Source organism: Daldinia childiae, assembly GCF_008694065.1.
Source record: "Daldinia childiae strain JS-1345 chromosome Unknown Scaffold2, whole genome shotgun sequence".
Taxonomy (NCBI): Eukaryota; Fungi; Ascomycota; class Sordariomycetes; order Xylariales; family Hypoxylaceae; genus Daldinia; species Daldinia childiae.
In genome coordinates, this window is record NW_022984643.1 from 3818169 (window position 1) to 3842230 (window position 24062).

General features: G+C 47.1%; 4 protein-coding genes across 4 annotated transcripts; 1 reads left to right on the forward strand and 3 right to left on the reverse strand.

The window, feature by feature from the left end:
- Positions 1-731: 731 nt before the first annotated feature.
- Positions 732-6479, forward strand: GL218_01934 (Serine/threonine-protein kinase cek1; the record flags this gene model as incomplete). The annotated part of the gene is made up of 2 exons (XM_033578420.1): positions 732-1217; positions 1266-6479. The coding sequence occupies 2 exons, from the start codon at positions 732-734 to the stop codon at positions 6477-6479; spliced, it is 5700 nt and encodes a 1899-aa protein (XP_033438118.1).
- Positions 6480-8038: 1559 nt separating this feature from the next.
- On the reverse strand, positions 8039-10030 carry GL218_01935 (uncharacterized protein; the record flags this gene model as incomplete). Its single annotated transcript, XM_033578421.1, has 2 exons — positions 8039-8861; positions 8910-10030. The coding sequence occupies 2 exons, from the start codon at positions 10028-10030 to the stop codon at positions 8039-8041; spliced, it is 1944 nt and encodes a 647-aa protein (XP_033438117.1).
- Positions 10031-11845: 1815 nt separating this feature from the next.
- GL218_01936 (Endoglucanase) lies at positions 11846-13147 on the reverse strand (the record flags this gene model as incomplete). The annotated part of the gene is made up of 1 exon (XM_033578422.1): positions 11846-13147. The coding sequence occupies one exon, from the start codon at positions 13145-13147 to the stop codon at positions 11846-11848; it is 1302 nt and encodes a 433-aa protein (XP_033438116.1).
- Positions 13148-14361: 1214 nt separating this feature from the next.
- GL218_01937 (uncharacterized protein) lies at positions 14362-16144 on the reverse strand (the record flags this gene model as incomplete). Its single annotated transcript, XM_033578423.1, has 4 exons — positions 14362-14883; positions 14940-15710; positions 15770-16008; positions 16060-16144. The coding sequence occupies 4 exons, from the start codon at positions 16142-16144 to the stop codon at positions 14362-14364; spliced, it is 1617 nt and encodes a 538-aa protein (XP_033438115.1).
- Between the last annotated feature and the right edge of the window lie 7918 nt (positions 16145-24062).

Below are 24062 nucleotides of genomic sequence, written 5' to 3' on the forward strand. Positions count from 1 at the left end.
ACACGGGGTATATTATAGCAATAAACTTTCTTTGCTGACTGACTCTTGCTTTACGCGCCCCGAAAAGGGAAGAAAGGCTAATCGGTAAACGACCCGCGCTGTAAATCCGTATATCCACTCCAACTCAAAATCAAGTGTATGTTTCTTCAAGAAACTTTAGAAACCTTACTTACCTGGCTTACCTTAAGGTACATCCATTTCCTTCTTTTAAATCGAGACTTTTTTTGTACGTCGTAGTCCTCGAAACTAAACATTAAATTGGCCCTTGCATTAATAATTTTTTTTTATAGATAACGTCCCTGTACTCTTTTATCCTCGTCACTTGTGGCCCCTCCATTAGGCCCCCCCGTCGCTACCGCCCCTTTGTCAACAATACGATCGGATCGCGATAATACTCGAGCGTGCTGGCAGTCCCAGTCCGAGCTGAGAGGCTTGTCCTCAACCCTCAAACAGATCAATCTCTGCCAGAATCGAGTGACCTGACCAACTACGCACGTCACTCACCGTCATGTCTCGGGTTCTCGCAAGCTTCTGACTCTGGCTTTCTGCCAGATATCTTGGCTTTGCATGAGGTCAATCTTGACCAAGAACCGAACTTTACGATACGCCTACCTTCCGCCCGGACGCGTTTGCGTCTCTGCTAAACCGTCGAGGGCTTCTTCTCGATTTCAAGAGGCTTACTGCCCGATGCCATCATTGCAATTGAGCAACGAACCGGTCGTTTTTCAACAATGGACGAGGATACCAGTAGGCTGGCCCCCCCGGCTGTCACCTCGCTCCGTGCTCAAGCCATCGGCCGTTCAATGGAAAGATCTTTAAGCGCAAACATTAGGGAAGAGCGTGAAGAACTTCGCGAGGCCGCAGAACAGACTTTAAATGTCATTATGGACCTTAATCTCGATGGCTCTATTCGGTGGGTTAGCCCGTCATGGGCCGATGTTATTGGGACAGATCCAGATGCCGTCGAAGGCACCCCGATCGCCGATTTGATTATTAGCGAGGACAAGTCTGCATTTGCCGGAGCTATTGATTCAATGAAGAATGATGATTCACGTAGCCATTATGTCCGATTTACCGTTTACCTAGGTCTCCTGTCTAAGTTATACCCTACCGATACTCGCGAGGAGTCCGAAGCAGACCAAAGCAACCCTGCCACGATCGATTTAGAGGCTCAAGGGATTATGGTCTACGATCGCACTACTGGAGACGAAAGTCATGTAGGAAACCGAACTCATATTTGTTAACTCGAAGCTGACACCTCCTAGACTATGTGGATGATACGGCCATGGGTTCCGCCGCGAGAGATAAAAATTGACCTTGCACCGTTACTTGTAGATTCTCTTGGGTCGGGTGCTGAGGTTCTAGCTAGCTATTTAACCCAACTAGCAGAGTCTGGAAACGATGATCCCGCAAAAAACCCACCGCCGTTACCAGTTTTGTGCCGCATTTGCGAACGCCAAATCCCGCCTTGGTGGTTTGAGAAACACACGGATCTATGCCTCCAAGAGCATCGAGCTGAAATGGATGTCCAAATAGCCCAAGAGAATTTAACCGAGCACCGACACGCTATCGTTAAAGTGCTAGATGCGTTAGAGGCCCGCAAAAGCCGTGCTCTTTCAGGAGAGCCAGGATCGTTACCTATTGCCGAGTACAAGGGCTTACCTATAGGGCCTTCCTCCACTACGTCCTCCCCCGGGGCGGCCTCTCCAACTCCGTCGTCAAGGGATCGATCGATTGGATTCGGCCATGGTCGATCTCGATCGTTTGCGGTGCGGCGTCCTCAAGCCCGTATTGTGGAGTTGCTCTTGGACCTGTGTGATACCGCTATCGAAATTAGCACACCTGCAATCAAAGAATCCTCGTCGCAAGAATTTCGAACCCAGTCACCGCAATCCGAGTCTCGAATATCTCAAGTGCTCCAATGGCAATCTCCTGGCTCGAACACCCTTGAACAGGAGCAGGGGTTGGCTTTGCTATGCGCAGAAACCGAACGGGCTGCTAAAGAGAAGGTCGAAGCCGTATTTCGCCATAGGAGGATAATCGAGTACGCGGAACGGATCCGGGTTGAACTTACCGTCATAGTGGAGAATTGTGTCGAGGATGCCATGCGCAAGGCAGCTCGTATCGCGGAAGGTCGGCTGAGCGACTCGACTGAGGATGAAGAAGGCGAAGAGGAGGAGGAAGAGGACGACGACGACAACGGCGATGAGGAAGAAGAGGAAGAGGAGGAAGAGATCGAAGAGACCCCGGTGGCACAAGAAGAGCCTATTTTTGCTGGGTCATTTGATACGCCCTCTTCACTAGCACTTGCTCTCAAGAACGTAGACTTGGGAGATGCAAACGACAAAAGGCGCCCTTCTTCTATTATTGAGTCTACAAGGTCAAGTAGCCCTAGGGAATGTCCAACGCCAAAATCCCACCGGGAAGTGTTAGGCACCTCTAATACATCCCGAGCTTCTCGCCGGGGATCCGCCTTGCTTGAGACAGATGCCGGAGACAGTGATGGTAGTGGTAGATCCACTTCCGTAGCGCGGAAACCGCCTCGGACTGATTCGCCTATGTCCGAACGGGGTGGTCTACGACGTGCTACTAGTTCGCGCCAACATCAAAGGCGAAGCCTCGTCCTTACCGGCACATCATCACCTCATCGTCAGGAATCACCTTCAAGGGCCACGCAGCCCTCATCGCCATTACGAATACATAAGCCTCGTAATCTTCAATATTCACAAGATGGAGTCGTTTCTCCAGAGGCTTCGCCTATGCTCCCTAGTAGTGAATTTAGTTCGCCGGCCATATTTACGCATCACCGTCGACAATCGTCAACGGCTATGTCGGACTTCCCAAATCGACCCACGTCTCCCCGTTTAAACCCTGCTAACCATCCACCGATGGCACGTGCAGTCCCCCCTTCAATTAAAGACTTCGAAATTATTAAACCGATTAGCAAGGGTGCCTTTGGTAGTGTCTACCTGTCGAAGAAGAAGTCCACAGGTGAATATTTCGCAATTAAGGTCTTGAAGAAGGCGGACATGGTGGCTAAAAATCAAGTCACAAATGTTAAAGCCGAAAGGGCTATTATGATGTGGCAAGGGGAGAGCGAATTCGTTGCAAAGCTGTATTGGACGTTCTCTAGCAAGGACTACTTGTATCTTGTCATGGAATATCTGAATGGAGGAGATTGTGCTTCCCTCATTAAAGTTCTCGGGGGACTACCAGAGGAGTGGGTAAAGAAATATCTCGGTGAAGTTATTCTCGGTGTAGAGCATCTACATGATCGAGGCATAATCCATCGTGATTTAAAACCCGATAATCTGCTCATCGATCAAAAAGGCCACCTCAAATTGACTGATTTTGGTCTATCACGCATGGGATTAATCGGTCGCCAGAAGAGAGCTCTAAATAGTGGAAATGCTGAGCCTACACCCGATTTACTTAAGACGGGACCTTTTGTCAGGTCGACATCCGTGGCATCGTCTCGGTCAGCTTCACTTGACTTCCATGGCAGTCACCACTCTCCCGCTGCCACACCGCAGATAACTCCGGACAATGGAGTTGGGCAGCCGTCCTATTTCACCCTTTCACAAATTCATCCAACTGGTCAGCGTAGCGATAGTGGCGGTAGCGAAACGTTGGCGCATATGATGGGGAACTTCTCTTTAGGTGACCCTCAACATAGTCAAACTAGTTTGCGGTCTCCGCGCGATGATGTGAGTGATGGCGGCAATGCTTCTCCTGATTTACCATCGCTTCAACACACCAACAGCCACAATAGCGACATACATAGGAATACACCGCCTCAGTCAAGCATGATGCCTCCTCCAATGGCTCTATTCGACCCCGAAGACACAAACCGTCGGTTCGTAGGAACTCCCGATTACCTCGCTCCCGAGACCATTAAAGGTGCCAGACAGGACGAGACGAGCGATTGGTGGTCAGTCGGCTGCATTATGTTTGAGTTCCTCTATGGTTACCCCCCTTTCCACGCCGATGAAGCGGAACAAGTCTTCGAGAACATACTCGGGCGAAAAATCATGTGGCCAGATGAGTCAGAAGACGAGGTATCGTCCGAGGCGAAAGACCTTATCAACAAATTGCTCTGCATTGACCCGCAGCAGAGACTGGGTTCAAATCGCGAGGGGAAACACGAGTCTGGCGGAGAAGAGATTAGAAGCCACCCTTGGTTTGAAGGTATCAATTGGGCTACTCTACTACAGGATGATGCTCAGTTTATTCCCCAACCTGAGAATCCTGAAGACACAGAGTATTTTGATGCTCGAGGTGCTACTCTACAGTCTTTCACCGAAGAGATGGAAGATCAAGCTTCGCCTCCATCGGTCGCGACACCGGATTATCCTGACCGTCCGCACGACGCTTTATCGCGTGTCAGGTCTCAAGTTCAGGTCAACCAGATCAAACGAGGCTTAATGCCACTGCACATACCTCCCCACATCCGAGATCTAAAGAGTCGTCGACTTAGTGAGCCGGTGGCTTCGGATGACTTTGGAACATTTGCTTTCAAGAATCTTACAGTGCTTGACAAAGCCAATAAAGACGTTATCCAGCAGTTGAAAGCTCAGGCGATGGCGGCACAGAACAGATCCGGAACGAGTCCAGGTGGGAATAATCCCACTTCTCCAGGTCCCGGGCTCGAAGGGAGCCCGATCTTATCCAACCCAATACAACGCAACTTGTCCAATGCTAAGGCGTCAAACTCGCAGCGCCCGGCATCGCCTTCCACGGCTAGTCACGCCAACTCATCTCCTAGCCGTGCTTCTCAGCCGTCTTCGCCACTCCTCGTATCCTTCCATGCAGGTCAAGGAGCAGAGGGTCGCAGGAAGGCCTCGAGCAATTCTTCAAGTCTGTCGCAACAATCTGGCTCTGGATCGTTGCAGCCTGGAAGCTTCTTTGATGTCCCTCGTACTACTCCCAGCCTTCAAAAATCAGCAACAGCAGCTTCTCCGTCGCCCGCGAAGGGTAAAGTTGCACCGCCTCCGTTGCCGTTACCGTTATCGCCGCATAAAACAGTAGGAACTCCAAGACAGCCAAGCGAATCCTCGACACGATCGCGATCTCTAACCGTAGGCTCTCAAGAAGGTAGTCCTGTAGCTGCTGACCTTCTTGCACACCATCGCAATCGTCGAAGCCAAGTTTTTGACATGTCTCCTTCGTCTTCGGACAACGAAAACGAACGGGCGAGTGCTCTTCTTAAAGTGCAACGACGTCGCCAGTCCTCTCGTAGGATGTCGGCTATTGTACTTGACAGTCCATCATTCCGTTCTTTAGACGTTCTAATTTGCGAAGACCACCCAGTTTCACGAATGGTAATGGAGAAGTTGCTCGAAAAGCTGCGGTGTCGTACCATCTCCGCGTCGACCGGCTCAGATGCAGTTCGATACGCGGTTAGCGAAATCAAGTTTGATATCATATTTACCGAGTTTAAACTGCCCGAAATAAGCGGTTCTGATGTTGCTCGGATGGTACGCGAAGTCAAGAACGTCAATGCCCACACGCCTATTGTTGCAATTACGGCCTACTTGAAGGAGTTACAAGCTCCTCATTATTTCGACTCACTGATTGAGAAACCCATTAGCTCTTCTAAGCTGATCGAAGTTCTTTCTAACCTTTGCCAATGGAAACCACCGACACCAGGTCAAATTCAGTCACTACCAATTCCAAACCCTATCACCAGTGTGAGACTAAAAAACCCACAGATAGGAGACAGTCCCACCTCGGTATCATCTGGATATGCTCACCCAGGCAGTAGTAGCTTCAGGGGGTCGAGCAGAGAAGATTCTATCAGTTCTAGTTTATTTGGGGACTCCGAATCCGCGACGACCGATGAAATACCTGTGGTCCCTGGCCGCAAAGGTGTGGGCGAGTGGGGAGAAGAGTCTGGCCTTGGCATTAGTAACGAGGAGACGCCTGGAAGTTCCGGAGGAGTCTCGAAAATGCCTATTCCACTCATTTCTCAACAATCAGCCCCAGCCCAGATGGAACAACCTAGAATGCCAGCTCCCCGGCGATCTTTAGAGAAGCTTCGGTCGAGGCGTGAACATCTCGAGAAGCGGCGTACAGAAGGTAATGACTCGGCAGATGATGAAGATGACGAGCTTGGCACGCATCGAGATCGTGGGTTCCGTGGTAAGCAGCCGACTCCTAGCTCAAAGCTCGGGATTGAAATGATGAGAGCAAATAGTCACGATAGTGTTGCTATCTCATCATCCGACACTACCCCGGAACCTACAACTCAGGTAGTCACTCCGTCAAGGGAGAGTGATGTTTCACCATTTTCAGGTGCTATATCGTCATCTACAGCCCCCTTGCAGACACCACCAGAAGTTTCTTTAACGCTCAATCCAAGTACCACTGGCCAAGGTCCCGACACAACACCAAAATCAACGACGGCGACTAGAACAGAAGACGAGGAAGCAGCCGAAGAGCCAACGCCACGACCACATGCGAAGTCTTCTGAGACTTAGGCACTATTTTAACAGATCGAATTTGAGTTTTCACGTTCGACATTACTTGCGTATGTCACATATTTGAAACGCCACCCATCATCATCACCACATAACAGTCGTTTCTATAAATGAAGTCCACAGCAACGGCGTTTTTTCGGGTTTGGAACACGCATTTTCTCTCTATTTTTTCCTTTTGTGTTCAAAGTATGGACTTGTTAGCAACGGAGTTATTAGGCACACGGGACTTTTTTTTTTTTTGGTCGTTTCCGATGGTGGCCTATTTTTTGAGAAAAATAAAAGACGCCCCGGACGGACAGATAGTCAGAAATCGGGCGGGGTTTGTCGTTGTCGCATTTACACTACTTTATTTAAGGGGGGAGAAAAAACTCCACTCCCCCCTTCATCTCGCATCAATGTCGTCTTGTTGTGCTGCCATGTCTGATTTTCACCCGTGCAAAATCGGTGTTTGAAATCCATGTTGCGCAATCTCGGCAGAATCCAATTTACTCCGTTCCTTTTTTGATCGGTCGCCTTTCATCGTGTGTCTGTCTGTCTAGTGTCCTTGTCCCGTATACCAATCAACCGGTGTATTGCGGAGAGGAGAGCAGCTCGACAACTAGGAGAAAGATGAAATATGAGCTGGATTTTTTTTTCTTCGCTTTTTTTTCTATTTCTTTTTTTTTTTTTTTTTTTCAAAGCTCATGTTGCCTGTCTAGGCAAGTTTTACGATCTTCAGGGGAAGGGAGGAGTATTCGGATAGCCTATTAGGCTTTTTACGTTTTCCGAGTTCCGGAGCAGAATCCAAATACACACAGCAACAAAAAAAAAGGAGTAAAAAAAAGAGAGAGAGAGAGAACAGTTGATACGAAACGAAACGAATATAAAAATTCGTAGAATGGATGATTTAACGAATTTTATGGAGATGATGATGATGATGTGATGTGCGTGTGTAAGTTTTTTTCGTGTCGTCTTGCGTGGAGATGTGAATGAGGTTCCTATTTGGGATTCCTGTGTATTCTGCTAGGAGTGATAGGATGGATAGATGGATGCATGGATGCATGGTGGGTAATTTGTTTGCGCGGGGGAACGAAGTGAGCGGCAAGTATTGATGTGAGAGATGGTAATGTTTTGTAATACGTCGTGATGATGATGATGTTGTTGTTGTTCCGTCCCCTATAACCATGTAGGCGTAGATTTGGCATGTGCTATGCTATGCTGTACTGTGCTAAGATGAAGGTTGTACTCTTACACCTTTTCAGCTTGAATAATCGCTTAAGACGACCTTCTACATAACACAAGGCTATAATCACTAATACTCAACACTCGAAGGTGCCGGTTCGATAGCACTATGTTCATTGCAGTCGTATTTACTCTAGGTTCAGATTCCTCATTCTCTCTCTCTCTATTTGAGGAGTTTCTTATGTACACGTGATAAAAGTAAAATAAAATAAACAAAATAAAATACAACGCTCCTTGATGACCCTCATTCTCTCGTTTCGTGTTCTCGTCTCATCTCGTCTCGTCTCGTCTCGTCTAGCGGCTTATAAATCGCCGAGCTCAAAGTAATCGTGGGTTCCCTACGCCTCTTCTAGCAGTGAAGGATGCCAGGGAAACAAGACTTGTCCTATATGGGCCCCCTCGAAGAAACAGAGGCCATTGAGCCACCGCTTGATGTATAGCTTCGGTGGCGTGCAGGGCGAACGTCCCTCGGATCTGTCGCGCTTCTGCCACTCGATGTCGACCTCCAGCGATACGTGTTTTTCAGTATACCCTGGCTTGTCTTCATTATGGAATTGGTATGAAGTAAAGGCATAGCTGACGTCGTCCTCGTCCTCGTCCTTCCAATCATCGCGGCTGTCGCCTACGAAGACAGCACTATAGGGACCGTATTCTATTCCATTCCTAGGGTCTACGAGACAGGCTAGTCGAAGGGCCTTTCCTTGCATCAGGGCTTCCTCGACTTCGCCGGCCATACTGTCAAGCCACCACCCCCCGCGGTATGGAGAGCAGCCGCGGGCGTATGCGCGTCTAATTAGATCGGCTGCGATATCCGCGTAAGAAGCGCCGTATATTCTATATTGCAACTCAGTAGCAAATTGTGCAAGCGGTTTCAGCGTACTGTACTTCTCATACTTCATTGGTTTCCGACGTATGACTTTGCCTAGTTTCCAAAGGTGGCCTCTGGTCCATGTTCCCTCCGGAGTCAGTCGCGGATTCGTAAAACGACAGCCTTTGATGAAATTAAGGCCTTGCTGGACGGGAGGCCGAAAGTTACTTAGTGATTGCTTAGACAGGTACTCGTGGATGTTGTGTTTGAGTGTACCCAGGATGGGTCGTTTTGGGTCGTTCTCTATGATTTCGCCATTTAGGAGATATTGGGCAAGGATCGATAAGCTGAGGCTAGTTCCATCGTTATTTAGAGAGTTTGTGTCGATACGAGTACCATACTCGCAACAGTTAGCCATGATAGCAAGGCGGTCGGATTCTTTCTTAATGCTGCGCGAAATTATGTCTGAAAGGATCGTTGGAGACATAGAACGCGATGCTGAGTACGTCGAAGACTTGTCGTTAAGGAGGACATTATACTTTGTGGCCCTCTTAATGACCCTGTTACAGATATCCACATTGTCTGATCTCTCCCGATACGAGAGGCAGAACTCCGTAGCCCGCTCCCTGAAGTCTACAGATTTTATACAAATCTCGCCTTCGACGTTTCCAAGAATGTACCGATCAGACTCGTCTACCATAGCTCGTTTACGCCTTTCTAAGCTCCAGTGGTGTGGGAGAAGCAACATCATTCGGGTAGAAGCTCTATAGTCTTCCTGAAAAGTCCAGGCTCTCGTCCACCATAGGTCAGATGTAATGCCATCTAGAAGATCTAATACGGCTAGTTCATCTTCGGGGGCAACTTCGTTACACATTAGATTGGTAAGAAGATCGAGCTCTTCTGTAGTCTTGATCCTACGCGTGAGGAGGGCAATTGGCCACTTGCTTAACTTATACACCAGGTGCATGCTTTGTATTGCTGCCTCCTTCTCCGCCTCGTTATCCTGATCGATACACTCCTTGTCGATCCAGATGTCCTTACATCCCATATGCTCGGCATAGTTTAGTACTCGATCCAGGACCGCAGGCCTCACCTTAGCTAGGGTAGGCTGGCCGATCTTGTGAGGTGCGACAAGGTAACGCCTTGCCGCTTCTTTTCTTGCCTCCTCTTCTGCCTCTTCTTCTTTCGAGACTTGCCAGGTGTAAGAAACAGCAACATAGGGTCTCCCTTTAATATAGCGTTCTTCGTTAGCGTCCATAAGATTAATGTACCTTCTCCTCAGAAACTCCGAGGAGTCGGCGGCGGCTACACTGCCATTGTCTACGCGTCTCCGCTTTCCGCTAGGCTCCTCGTTGTCCTTGGCTACATAAAGGCATTCGACGAATTTGAGCCAATTCTCCTTGCTGACAATGTGGCCATTGACGATGTTTAATACGGAGGAGATGAGAGAAGACGATGTTTGATCTCGAATTAAACCAAGAGGTAACGAAGTATCTTTTGTGACACCATTCTTCTCGGACATACTCAATGTCTAATCTCTAACTGACCAATTGATTCATGAATTCTGAATTGGTGATATTGAAAAGAGAGGGTTAGCGCATATACATTGGTAAGGTAAGTAGTAAGTAGTAAAGTAGTAAAGTATTAAAGTAAGTATTAAGAAGTGGAAATCTGGAAATCTAAAAATCTAAAAATCTGGAGTTCGGTTGTTTGAAACGAAAAAAAAGTGAAATACTCGGGGTTCCGAGTGGAGCCCGCATTAGCTCAAACCAAACGGGGCTGGTTGGTTCCTACCTCTTTACTTCCTACCGCCCTATCGCCCTATCGCCTAATAATTCGGCAATTATATGCTATTTATAGTGTTATTATGTGCTGTGTTCCAGCTCGTCACAATTATTACGACGTGTTATCGATTCGGGTATTTCATCACGCGATTGTTGCTTTTCGGAATAATTTCACTATCCTACATCGACATCAAATTTATTAATCCTGATGACTTATCCAATGCTCTTGTTGGTCAAGCTAAAATTTATTTCAATGATTCTGAGTCAAGTCGTTTCAGCCCCTTTTCAGCGTAAAAAGGTATGAACACATTAATCAGTCACGTCAAGCCATAGGTTTAGATAAGGGACTTTAGTAGATATCATATTAAGATTAGGTATACGCTATATATTTAAGACAACGCATTAGTCTAGCTTAGATCCGCTTAACCAGGTACCAGCAAAGAGAGATTGACGAGATATGAAGAACCAGGTATGGATGAAGGTTAGGAAGCCAACACTTCATCCAAAGTTCATTTCTATATAGTTATTAGCAATCGGTAAGAAGTTGTAAAACTACGAAAATACCTTCAATAGCTTCTAAGCTTAAACACTCATAGCTAGTCCTATACATCGCTTACGTCCCTACCCCCTATACCCGCATTACCAACCCTGAACTATCTACAGGAAGCTTTTAGGGTCAATGAATATATAGAAGTTACTCTCAATGAAATAAATAAATGCCTAAATAACTATTTCCATATACACTTCCCAAAAACTATATATAAAAATACCACGCCGAAATATATATATCACCAATGATCTATCCATCCACACAGGTACCTACCTACCTAGCCAAACCAAAGTCAAAGAAGAAAAGGGGTTCCCAAGCCAAGAAAGAACAAAGCCATCCCATAATTGCACCAACTAATCTCAATCTAAAATATCTACCCAGCTAATCGCCAGCCTTATCCCGTCCTCTAAACCAGAGGGACAAAATCGCCTTAATAACCATTACTCTGCTCTACTCTAGAGCTACATAGAACCAAACCAATACTTACCTAGGTACCTAGGTACCTACTTATATATCAAACAACCACACGAACCCTATGCATCAAGAGTATGTAACTAAACTCACAATCTCGCTATTCATTGTTCATACTTGGTCTCATGTCTATCTATGTATAACTCGCTTCCGAAGGGCAGACAGGTCAGACTACCTACCTAATAGCCCAGTCCGCCTCAACCTAACAGCCACAACCACAACCAACTCCCGCGTGCCAGCATGACAAAAGCCCGCCGGTCACTCGCTAGGGAGATATCTAACTCTCTCTTATAACCAACCAACCAACCAACTCACAATCTAATCCTCACCCACGGCATCACCACCCGGGAGGAATAATAATAATAACCGCCCTCAAAAATAAATACCCTCTGGCAACCACGCCATGGCGAGCGCACATGTCCTCATCGTCCTTATCCTCCCGCTCCCTAGATGGGTATTTCCAGCACAATTCCCCCATATCATTCCAGCCAAAAATACAGTGCAGCACATGCTTCCTCTCGGTTAGAACACGCTACATACCTCCCGGGCCAAAGCTCTTGCCCCCATCCGACGTATACTCGCCAACACCACCCTCTCCTGAGCCGGCAATCAACTCCGTCATATCACGCATGCGATAATCCAGAATCGGCGTGATCCAGTCGTCGTGCACGAGCGCGTATGACTCCTGGACGTTGTCTTTCGGCTTGCGCGGGTTGATGGCCCAGTACCCGAAGTCGGCGTCGATGCGCTTGAGGTACCGCAGCAGGTTCCGCCAGTAATTTGCGTCGCCGGCGCCGGGATGGTGCGGTGCGCCGAATTCGCCCACCCAGACGGGCGCCACGTTGTCTTCGACTAGGTACGCCCAGTTCTGGCGCATCGCCTGGATGAAGGACGCGTAGCTGCGCTTCGCGTACCGGCCCTCCCGGCTACCCCATCCAGACCACGCGTACACGTGCGCCGAGTACACGACGCGATCCGCCACATCGAGTTTGATTGGCCGCTCGCTTACCTTCGTCAGATCGTTCCCGGACTCGGTCCCGCCGACGACGATCAGCCAGTCGCTGTTCATCTTGAGGAGCCTGTTTCCGCATTTCTCGGCAGCGTCCGCCCAGCGATTCCACGACATGGTGCCCCAGACGCCGCGGACCTCGTTCCTGAGGTCGGCGCCGATAACCCTTGGATTATTCACAAACGGCTTCATGATTGTCTCCCAATGTTGTATCCACTCCTCCTCGGTCTGTGAGATTTTGCACAAGGGGCCGAATTGGTCGTTGGCCCAGCCGGCGTCGCACGGATCAGCGCCGCAGCACCACGTCGCACTTGTGATGTGATTGTTGAGGATGACAGCGATGCCGGCATCGGTCAATGCCTCAACAACGGCTTGAAGTATATCGAGAGCGCGTAGACCTACGAGGTCGGGATTGGCGGTGAGAAGGTGAGGAAGGATATGCGGGTTGCGGATGACCATTTCGTCCGAGTAAGGTAAGCGTACGCTGTTGAAGCCCAGCATGCGAATAGTTTCAGCAATCACGGACCGATGCTGTACTTCGAGTCCGCCGGGGATGAAGAGCTCATCGCTCGCTCCATACCAATTGACACTGGCGAGTTTATAGCGACGGCCGGTTGCATCGACGATATCCCGGCCCTGAGTCCGTAGAGGAAAGGTATAGGTTGCTATACTAGACAATTCCTTAAACGGGGGAAGAGGTCGCTGGCTAAAGAGTCGGTCGCCTACGTCCGGAACCCACGGTTCGTGAAGGGCAGCCTCGGCTTTCCACAGATAATGGACATAACCGCCGAGAAAGAGGAATATGAAGAGGAGGATCTGATACATTTTGTTATATTTATATAAGGTATATATCTCCCCAAAAAGATCGGGGGGTAACGATGGAATCGGGGGTTAAGTTAGGCGGGATAAGGAGGGTGCTATTCTAAATGGAGGGTTGAAGATAATCGATGTCCAGTATTCCGAAACAAGACACGACAATTAAGATGGATAATGATGGTATTGAACCCATCGTAACATGTGGGTTTTAATCTACGAGGATAAAATTATTAAATGGAAAAGAGAAGTAGAGACTAATGTCTGCGAGAGAGAAGATCTTATCGGGCTGAGTTAAAGCATTGAAGAATTGGTAGCCAGTCCTTCCGTCACGGAGTGAAGTTGGCGGGTTTAACAGGGTACGTACCCCACTATTGCATTAAGAGGTACCTAATGTACATACCCCTGGTACCTGGACCAGAGAGTTCATCAGTTCATCCAGAGCTCTTTATTACATAATCTATCCAACTCCTGCCCTACGAAGTACAATATGTAAAGTACCTAACCTACATGAAGGCACATATGTATGCACCTATGCACCTATGCACCTTGTACGCAACTGCAGCCCTATCGTTCTCGGTTCAGTGCTTCCAATCGAGGTGACATAAATTAAAAATACGAATCTTTATACTCTGGGAAATAAATATAAGTATCTCTGAGAGACCACACTTGAACAAGAAAGTAAAGGTCAAATTGAGGCTTGTAGCCCATTCTATTCATTTAGACTAATATAGGCAATCTATCCGAAGCCAACAAGCAAAGTGCTTAAAGAAACGAAACTGTCATCGCTGCGTAGCTTCGTTTCCCGGTCGGCTTTCATGATACTTCATTCTAGGCATCAGAGGCAAGACATGAAACATGCCAGCCAGCCGGCTTACCGCCATCTCTCCTCCCCTGAACCTGACGTCCACATTATAAATACTTATTTTTAGTCATACCATTTTGTCTCGCCTCGCTGCTTCTTTCCTGAGGCAACCCTCTCTTCTGGGGTATTTATCTTCCTAGATTTTCCGATGTCCCTGCCTATCCTTTGCAGTCGATCACGCCTCTAGGGTAAAGAGTGATTTTATCGATACAAAATCCGTCCAATCCCGAGACGCCGCGCTTTAAGCCTCAAAACACCATATGTTCAAGGCACTGAGCCGTTTTGATATGGTAACATCAAAAGAAAAAATTGTACACGATAGTGGTTATGCAGGGGACCTGCGTGAATAAAATGGGTTTTCTCAGATGAAAACATGGTCGCGATTATAATCGGGTGCTCCAGGCTGGGTATATTGAGACCTCGGAGCTTCGTATCGTTCTTCTTCGTCTCTCTGTATTCTGTTCATCCCTAATGGGTTCATATTTTCGTACTCGTGAGATTGTGGAGGCATTGATGGCAATGGATACGAGTCTTGGTACTCCTGTGTCGTTTCCCACTGTAGCTGTTGCGGCGGCCTTGGTGAAGAGAAGGACCGCTGGTGTGGTTGGTATCGTGCCGTTTGACCGAAGTAATCCGGCGTCTGGCGTCCACCTCGTGAGGTCGGCGACATTGTTGGGCTAATTGGCGTCAGCACGGTGTCTGTTTTTCCGGAATCGCGAGACAACATTTCATAAGACCGGGGGTCCTGCTTAATATCCATCCGAGCATCAACAGATACAAATTCTTTCTTGGTACGTGTACCAGTGTATGATCCGAATAAGTCGAGCCAGCCAGTAACCATTGACCAGCGGCCGAGTAATAAGAGCAGCCAAAGGCCGTTCATCTATAACTATTATTAGCCTCATATACCATCACTAATTTCCTATGATAGTTACTTACCGCTAGAAGTATTAAGACCGCCGTGACAGTTGGGAGACTGACTACTAATTCGTTTGCTAAATATAAGCATTTATTCTTATCAGCACCCGATTGGACTAGACAGGCCGCCCAGGTCAACGCCTTGTCGGGATGAGTCCTAATTGATTCCACAGTATTATCTATGAAGACAAAGATAACGGCGAAGAAGATGACATCTGCGATGATAACGAGCACAATGACAATACCACGCCATTGAAGTTGGATCACGCGGCGTATTCTTCGGTATGCCTGACGAGGAGTCATAGTGCGGATGCTATTTGAGTAAGAGGGCATGCCGGAGTTCTCGGTTGTGGCGCTATTGTCAGTCAGGGATGCGAGATAGACCTTAATGCAGTATCCGAAGGTGGCGAATTGAATGATAACGGTGAGACCTGCAAATACCAGCAGCGGAATCCAGAAATCGGCCAAACTGTTCTCGTGGTTGATATGGCACGTAGCTCCAAAGCGGAACGAAACTCCGCTGAAGACAAGGAGGATAATGAGGCCGATGATAGGTATACCCCAACCAAGCACTTGAGAAAACCACATATAATTCCGGCCCACGACTAATTGCCAGCAGATCTGAAGATGCAGGGAAAGCGCTCGTAAGAAAACCCACATGATACCAGCCCAGCCACCGGCCAGTAAGAAAGAACCCGAGGCGGCGCATACGGAACTCGTATCCATCCCATGCGGAGTGATCTCGTTATAACATTGCTCTGGCTTAGCTGCTAAAGGAATAATGAAGCCCAGCTGTAGATGATTAGCCAACTATACTCAGGCTGCATATCCCTAAACAAGAGCTAACTCACATTCATGAGAACAACAGCGCAGGCGAGACTGATACTCAGATAGTGGCGATGCGTCTTTTCGACGGGAAGCACAATCCAGGATATCAAGAGAAAGGCACAGCAAACCATGCCAACAACATTGACCCAGTTTGCTGCCGTCGTTGCCGTCTTGAAATTATCTGGGTAAGCCCAGTCTGTCATAGGGCAAGGTACACAACAATTCAAAGTTGCAAAGGGCGCGCATAGCCGGCCATCCACATCTAGAGGCTGATTAGACACACATTCAGGGATAAGATCGATTCGAGACTTACGTCCTCCATCCGCAGGGAACATGAGCTCATTGAAAAAGGGCGCGGGGCACCCGCCACGTAGGGCTGCTATCGTGTTGTTTGCCATATCGAGATTATCTCTATATCGACCCCAATCCTTGGGGATGCCTAAATAAATTTTAATCGTCGATATAAAATATCAATACAAACGTTGTCGTACGGCGCTAGCTATAAGGTGTATATGCTACTACTTCGATCCGAATATTCGACTCTGAGATGGTAGAAACCGATCCTGACGAAGCTGATGTAAACCGACTTGGGTGTCGCGTAAAACGAGAAAGGTATATCGCAAGCGTGTTCACAGATGTGACTATTAATCGAATCGTTCCTACTCGGTAGATCTTTAGGTCCACGGACTCTGTCAACTAGAATTATGCGCGCCAGAAAGTATATAGGTAAGGCGGTCGTCTAATCACTTCAGACCAACAACCAGGCATGGGCCGGGGGCGCGCGGCGAATGCTTCTGATGTGTAAGTGGATTAATAACTTATGTGGCGTTCATGGCCCCGAATCTCATGCAGATGAGGGTATTCCCATACACATGAATCACAAGTAGGGACGGGGAACATGAACGAAGAGAGACACACCAAAAAGCAAAAAGACCAGAAATACATGAATAGACAGAGACGGCAGGAGGAGAGGACATATTTAGGTGAAGGCACCGGAGTACATTACAGTACATGTAACCTAGCGAATAGATGGGGCGGCCTCGACTCTGAAAGCCAATCGACGGCGTATTGCCGGGGGCTTGGGGTAGCGGATACTCGATGGTTGCAACTCTTGGAGTGGATCGGTTCGCTTCTTGTGGTATTGTACATATGTATGTACCTAACTGCATATTACTGCACGTTAGGTAGGTAGATACGACAGGCATTGAGCACGAATAATCCTTGCGAAGTTACTCCTCTTGGGTCGCCCTGACGTATTTCGCCTTTGTACAACCTGGCCCGCTGAGTGGTGGAAAGGCTTACTTGGGGGTGTGCTCCCGGGCGGAGGCCGGTGGACTACATGGGGAAGCTAGAGTTCACCATCTGCCAAGTCTTGCCATCGACCATCCATCCTCGAGTTTGACAAGGGAACTTCCTTTGCAGTTCGGTCCACTAGAATTCCAGACAGTCTCCCCTGCTATCTTGGCAGCCTAGAAGAGCTCTACGCTTGGCTGTTTAGAGAGACGACGGGGCATTGTATACTCGGTTAAGTCGTGTCCCGTTTCGACTACTGTAGGTTAATTAGGTAAGTTCGGTCTTTTTTCCCATTAATAACCAACACTAATAAAATTGGCGCCTTGGTGAATAGCTTCGTGGAGAAATTTGATTTTGAGCAGCTTGGGCGGGCTCTGCTCTGCCACTGGCCTTTTGCCATCTGAAGGAACAAGGGATCAACTCTACGCTGAATAGGGTTCTACCGCAGATTCGCTGAATCCTACGCCTAGGTATGTCCAGTGGTTCTATGTATTTCGCATGTCCTCGGTAGTATGACATATAGTGGTTGGCCATTGAAGGATTTCTACTGGTGATCCATTGTCGCACAAATTCGCGGCACGCAGATAAATTCGAGTTTCTCCTTCTGAATGGTAGGGACATTATGGAGTACCTGCCCCCTAGTCTACTAGGCCTGCTTACCAATGGTATGGTAAAAGCATCGGGGGTTAAGGAGCAATTGGGCAACTCCAAAACACAGTTGATAGCACCTGCAGAAAATTACAGTTATTCCGGTAGCACGCTACAGGTACGTAGGTACGCAGGTAGGTACCTACCTCGATAAGATGCACCATCTATATTTTCGTTTCAAGTACCTAACATATTAGTACCTACATTAGATCACGTACTAGGCCGTCCCAAAGCCACTTACCTTATGGCACAACCCGCTGTCGGTATCGAGTTGAGAAAAGGATTCTCCATCTGCAAGTCATACATTAGGTACTTACATAGGTATCTTATGTACATATCTGAAGGATTTCTACATATTATTCTTTTATTTCCCTCCACATACAAACCGCGTGTGCAGTGCATCGCATACTACTCAGCATAATCAAAATGACAGGTCAAAGGGCGGGCCGAATCTATAAGGTTAAATCCATCAGGCTGTACTGCGGGCTGTTATTATTAGCTTCAATGTTGCCAACCGACCCATTTGGGGATCCATTTGGGGATGGCGACAGCCCCAAAGCCCGACGATTATGTACATTCGTATAATACCAAGACCTGCACCAACCTTGTCTAAAGAAATGCAGCTAAAATATCTCGCGTGCCGGTGAGACATAGTCGCAGGCCGAGTACACATGGAGTATAGGGCGGCACTTCCAGGTAATTGCAACTTATCGACGGCGAACTTGGCGACATCTTAAAAGGCCAAGAAACTCAACAAAATTCAAGCTTCATTACTTGGCACTTCGTAGCCTCGATATTTGTGCCGGCACTATATAATAGTAAGTCTTTTATATCGAGGTACATACATCTTAGACGTATTAGATTCCCTCCGATCTAGGGCTAGTCCTGCAGGTACGAAGCTCGCCGAAGACAGGCTAAAATGCAGTGTGACGGGTCAGACTGTCCCTGCATTAGGCGTATAGTCAATTGCTTTTTTACGCAGACGGAAGTCGTGTGCCGTCTAAAGGAGGGTAGGTGTAGGGCAACTTCTCGTAAGCTCGTCTATTCTCGCTTGTCGATATTTTGATATTTAGAGATGCGATTAGCTGAGAAGTCTATCTTATCTCAAAACAAGCCACCATGCAAATCATAAGACGCCTCAAAGTCGAGCCGTTCATCTGCGTTCCATAAAATGTCTAAGTAGCCTAGCCTACGGGTTCGAGACCATTGCCACTAACATACGAGAAGAAACAAACAGTTAGAAACAGCCACAGGTCCTGATTATAATGTCTTATTCTTACATTTTGCCAAGAATAAGAAATGAAAAACGAACATGCACATACAAATGCATATACACTGCATACATAGCACAGAACTTCACAGCACCATGTCTTAATATCGGTTAGTTCCTAATAAGCGAAGCGTTCTCGATGCCTTCTAGGATGTCGGAGCTCTTGGGAAATGTCTCAGCCCTGTCGAGCTCGCAGGCCTCGTGGCATCATCGGGTCTGTCGCTCATATTACTCCATCATATGGATATCATGCGAAAACAGCCCGACAGTCCGTCAGGGGCTTTCCCAAATTTCCCAGTGCCGGCCAAGCTTGCCTTAATAGGAAATCGCTTCGGAGACGATGCAACTCACCTGCACCGGGGGTTCCCAATCGGAAAAGAGGAAAATTCTATTAAGAGAAAAAAGAGAGAGAAAAAATTATGCGCCCCGCAGAACACGCGGAACGAACTATAGCAAATACTAACTAACAGGTACCTATGCATTGTACTTCATACCTGACAACGATGTACAACCATGTCAGCTGAAAATCTTAGGCCTTGTAGCCATTCGTATTCAAGTATTGGGATTAGATGCGGTTGCCATGCGGGTTCTCACGTAGCACGTAGCACGTAGCAAAATAGGGGAGAGAAAGGTATAGGTAGGCAAGAGGCGCTGAAGCGGTAATTGACCAATCCCTACAGTTCACTACAACCAGTCACAACAGCGTTCCGACGTGTTGGTTCTCGGAGCCGCTAGAAAATCGCTGAAAAGGTGGCCTCTCACAGTCGATAACATCAGCGGCGCACTTTTACTGGCTCATTCTTCTGCAGGTCTCGGATTTTGCCTTACGATTTTGTTCCCCGCCGTTCCACTGTCCCGCTCTTCACTGATCAGCACCCCAATGCAAGGGGCATTGTATGGTTTTATGGAATTATCCTGGGTTTCTAACAACATGGGAGCTTTAGACCAATCGAAGAACGCGTCACCATAACGAACTACCAAGCGTTTTTATCTAGATTGGCCCAGAACTACGAATCCAACCGGAACAGGCACAACGAGACTACATAGTAAGTCGCCAAGTCGAGTCGTCAAATCATATAGCGTTGCCTAGAAAAGAAATTGCCGACACGAAGCAAGGGTCTAAAGGCACAACAACATATGACTAATAAGTAGATGAATATCAACCTGCAGTATAGCATCGCGTTAGTTTTCGACGCAATACGCTGTCCACTTTCCGCTACTCCCCGAGTCTAGGTACTAGAACCTAACTTTACATAGTCGACTCACAACGCGTCAGATTTTGGCGTCTTGGTCGTTACATATGGCAAACTATTACGACGAGAGGCAATGATGACGAGAACGAAAATGCAAAACCGACGCCACGCGTATTAGTACCTCTATGAAATGTTTGTCACGACAACTTCGAAAATGCCGCACCTATAAAATCTCAAGCACCAGGTCAAGATGTGACGAGGCTACTTCGTGCCTGTCTATTGGCAAATCTAAAACGCCACGAAAATTTCATCACGACTTGCTGCAGACTGTCAGCCCCCTTTTCAGCGGGAGATGTCCTGTAGTCAGCGATTATGTTGATACTAACATGCACCAAAAATCGGTATGTCATTCATCATGTTCACTCGGCCGATACGTAGCATATTTCAACCCCCCTCAAAATGAGCTCCCCGGCATGAACCGAGAGATGCATGGTTAAGTATAGGTATGTTCAAATCTCTAGGGGGTGAGGGCCAGCAGAGCAGACGTCGGTGGCGATTACGTATTACATCGGGTTAGAGTTGTCGCCGCATCGTCTCAAGAAACAGGCCCTCGGGCCGAACCAGATCGGAACCAGCAGTCTTCCAGAAAATATCGACTTTCCTATTTCGGCATCACACTCCAACGTCTTTGGAGTAGCACTGAAGGGGGAAGAACGGCTAAGGCTGTTTCGGAGAGGAGTTTATGTACTGCTATGCGCATGTTGGTAGAAATGTTCGGTTCGGCCATTTCAAGATGGTTTTGCAACGGTATACAAATCTGGTAAGTATGATTCTGTATAGATGTCCGCCGCCGCGAGATAAATTGCTATACAACATGATAAGAGAGAGAGCGCTTCTTTAGTATCATCTTTTTGGAACTATCAATGCCGGTTAGTAAGTACCTACATGCACGTAGCCTTCCTACGGGAGCTTTTGATGCCCGATTTTCGCACTCTTGCATGCGTGTGTTACGTGCGCCGAGGAGTATTCCTCTTCTATGTCGAAGTGCCTCATATTATTCATGCGCTACCGTCGTATCATATCGCATTGCATCGCATCTTGCTTTATTGCTACAATATCGCTGCACTATCATCTGAAGTATCACGTTCGGCAAGTTTCATATATGTTGATGTTGCAATGAATTGATGAAGTTATTCCGAATGCCGCTCTAGATTTCATCAACTAAGTGACTATGAATGGATCTTGCTGCCGGTTATTATGTGCTTATTCAGTAACTCATTCAGTATATTTAGGGTTGGGTAGTACTGTCTCCCGATAACAAGCCACATCGGTTAATAGGTACCGTTATCTTATCTGTTTATAGAAATTGGGATGCATTTTAGATGGACCACTTCCTATTCGCAACTTCTGCCAATACATGTCTCGTTGCATGTCTTCAACCACCTATAACCCCTCTTTCTTGATACTCGTTACAAAAATTGGAGACATTTAAATAGAATTATCTATGCTAAACTACGAATATTTTATTATACCCGGTTTCGAACTCATATCTGACACAGAGCTGCACCACGGGATAGGTATCTCAACTCTTGACTTATTACCAAGCCTCATATCCTACCTTGAAGGAAAGACATGACGACATAAGAATAAAGCTATTCACATCAGATTCGCGTTGCATAAAGCTTATCTGAGACAGTGTCTTGCGAGGTGGCTCGGTAGTTGATGGCAATCTCGAAGCAGTGCTGTTTGGTCTAGAAACATGTTCGATAATCTAGAGTTCGTCCGCTCGGATATTCTGCATCCCACGAAGATCATCAAGCTTCTGAAACCATACAGAAAACCTGGGTCTGCCAACTCGCATCTTTTTTGTCGGAACTACCCGCCAAACGCGCCAGGTTAAACCTGGTCAACTAAAAATGGTAATTTAAGACATTGTCTTGGTAGACTAAAAAGCATGATCTGTAGAACAGTGACATCCGATGGAAAGCTTCGACTTACTATTAGGTATTTCAACAACGGAAGACTGCTAGATCGCGGGCCAAGGAGAGAAAGCCACCGGTATATGCCATGGCAAGTTTACATAGTCTGTTGTCTCATACATCAGCCAAGCCTCTAACTTAGCTAACAGTAGCTCGCAAACCCTAGTATCGGGATATCATGAAATGAAGCCTGAATAATAACGCTAAACACTTAAGATATGCCATATTTAGTACCGACAAATGGATATTCAAATACCTAGCGTACATATCTACCCAACGATTCTTAGACGATGGGTCACATTTGGAGGTCTCCATATGGATCACCTCGAACGCTTGGGCGAGTTCTCTAGATGCAGATGGCGTCGCATTGTGCACTGACTAGAAACGCTCTAGATGGCGCCATAGCTTTCTGTAGCGTAGCACCACTACCTCATTTTCGCACACCGGAGGGCTGGCTGATTCTGTGAGAAGGTAACCACATCAGACAGCCTGGTGAGTTAGAAAATATACTATTGTACATACATATGTAAGTAAGTATGCACGAGTCTTCTAGAACAGGTTGTCTTGGCCGCGCAAACCAATTACACAACAGGCAAGGGAAGATAAAACGGCTAGTCAGATCTAAGGTAGAGTCCAAAAGATATGTACTTCGGAAATCAGCCCGATCCCTGCTTACTGCTGCAGCTGTTAACAACCTCCTGTTTGCGGAACGGACCCCCGTCCAAGCCTCGCGACTCACGAGGGGATTCGCGTCGGCCGGCCCGATTAAGATGGGGAAAGCTGCGCCAGGGGGGGCCAGGCTGACTTGGAAACTTGGAGACATGGAGACAACTAACTAACACACACTTATTCTATCTTATCGATTATGCTTCAACTTCTTCCTCCAACGTTTCGAAACATGACGTCGAGCACCAACAGCGAAATTAACAACCTTGAGGGTTCCGTGACGACGACATTAGCGATCTCACTACCAATGTAGTGTACAAGCTAATATATAGCAGTTATAAATATTATTTACTAATAGAATACGTAAACACGATAGCACTATTGTTTCTACATCCCTGACTTTTGGGGTTGCCGACATCATTCTATTGAATAACCCACCTCTTTAGCAAGCGTAGATCTCTAGCGATCTACTAGAACACTAACTCGTGCTACATACAGATAGACAGACCGACAGACATAAGAGTTTCTATGCAGCGTAAATCAGCCACTACTATACGTGTAATTTATATCGGTGCCCTTGCGTCTAGGAGGATGGATGGGTATAGCAAACTCGAGGACTTGAAGGTGGTGTGATTGAATTGCTTTTCTGTTTGAATATTGCTTTCAATAGCAATCAACTAATACGATACGAAACGAACACGCGACATGGTTTATTCATAATTACTCATTATTGCTAATAGGTACAGGTTCAACCGAGCTTCGAACGACTTCCAACTGCCCATTAACTACGGGAGAACCCGTCACCACCAAACTCCTACCTATCCTATATCTTACTCAGCTATAAACCAAACAGCCCACCTAGTATATATATATATATATATGTAATTAAGACACTAGCTACCTACCTATAGCATATTTCATATAGACTACTCCAAGTTACCCTACCCTACGCAACTCAACTCAACCCCTCAATTTCAACGACCCTGGATTTTGTAATTTCAACCCTTGCTTCGGCCAGGGCGAACAATCAAGGAATACTTATACTGCTGCCTACCTATACATTACGCAATGACCGCCTCATCATGTTTCTATAGTTATAAGCACTAGTTCTATTACTTGTCAGTTAACTACCTATGCAGAACTTCACGAGCAAGGTTTCTTTACAAATATGAGTTCATCGCCAGGATACTGCCTTGCTAGTATGCATACCTAGCATTTCGACGACGTTTACCTAGTTTGCCAACTCTTTCGGTATTACCTATGCTTA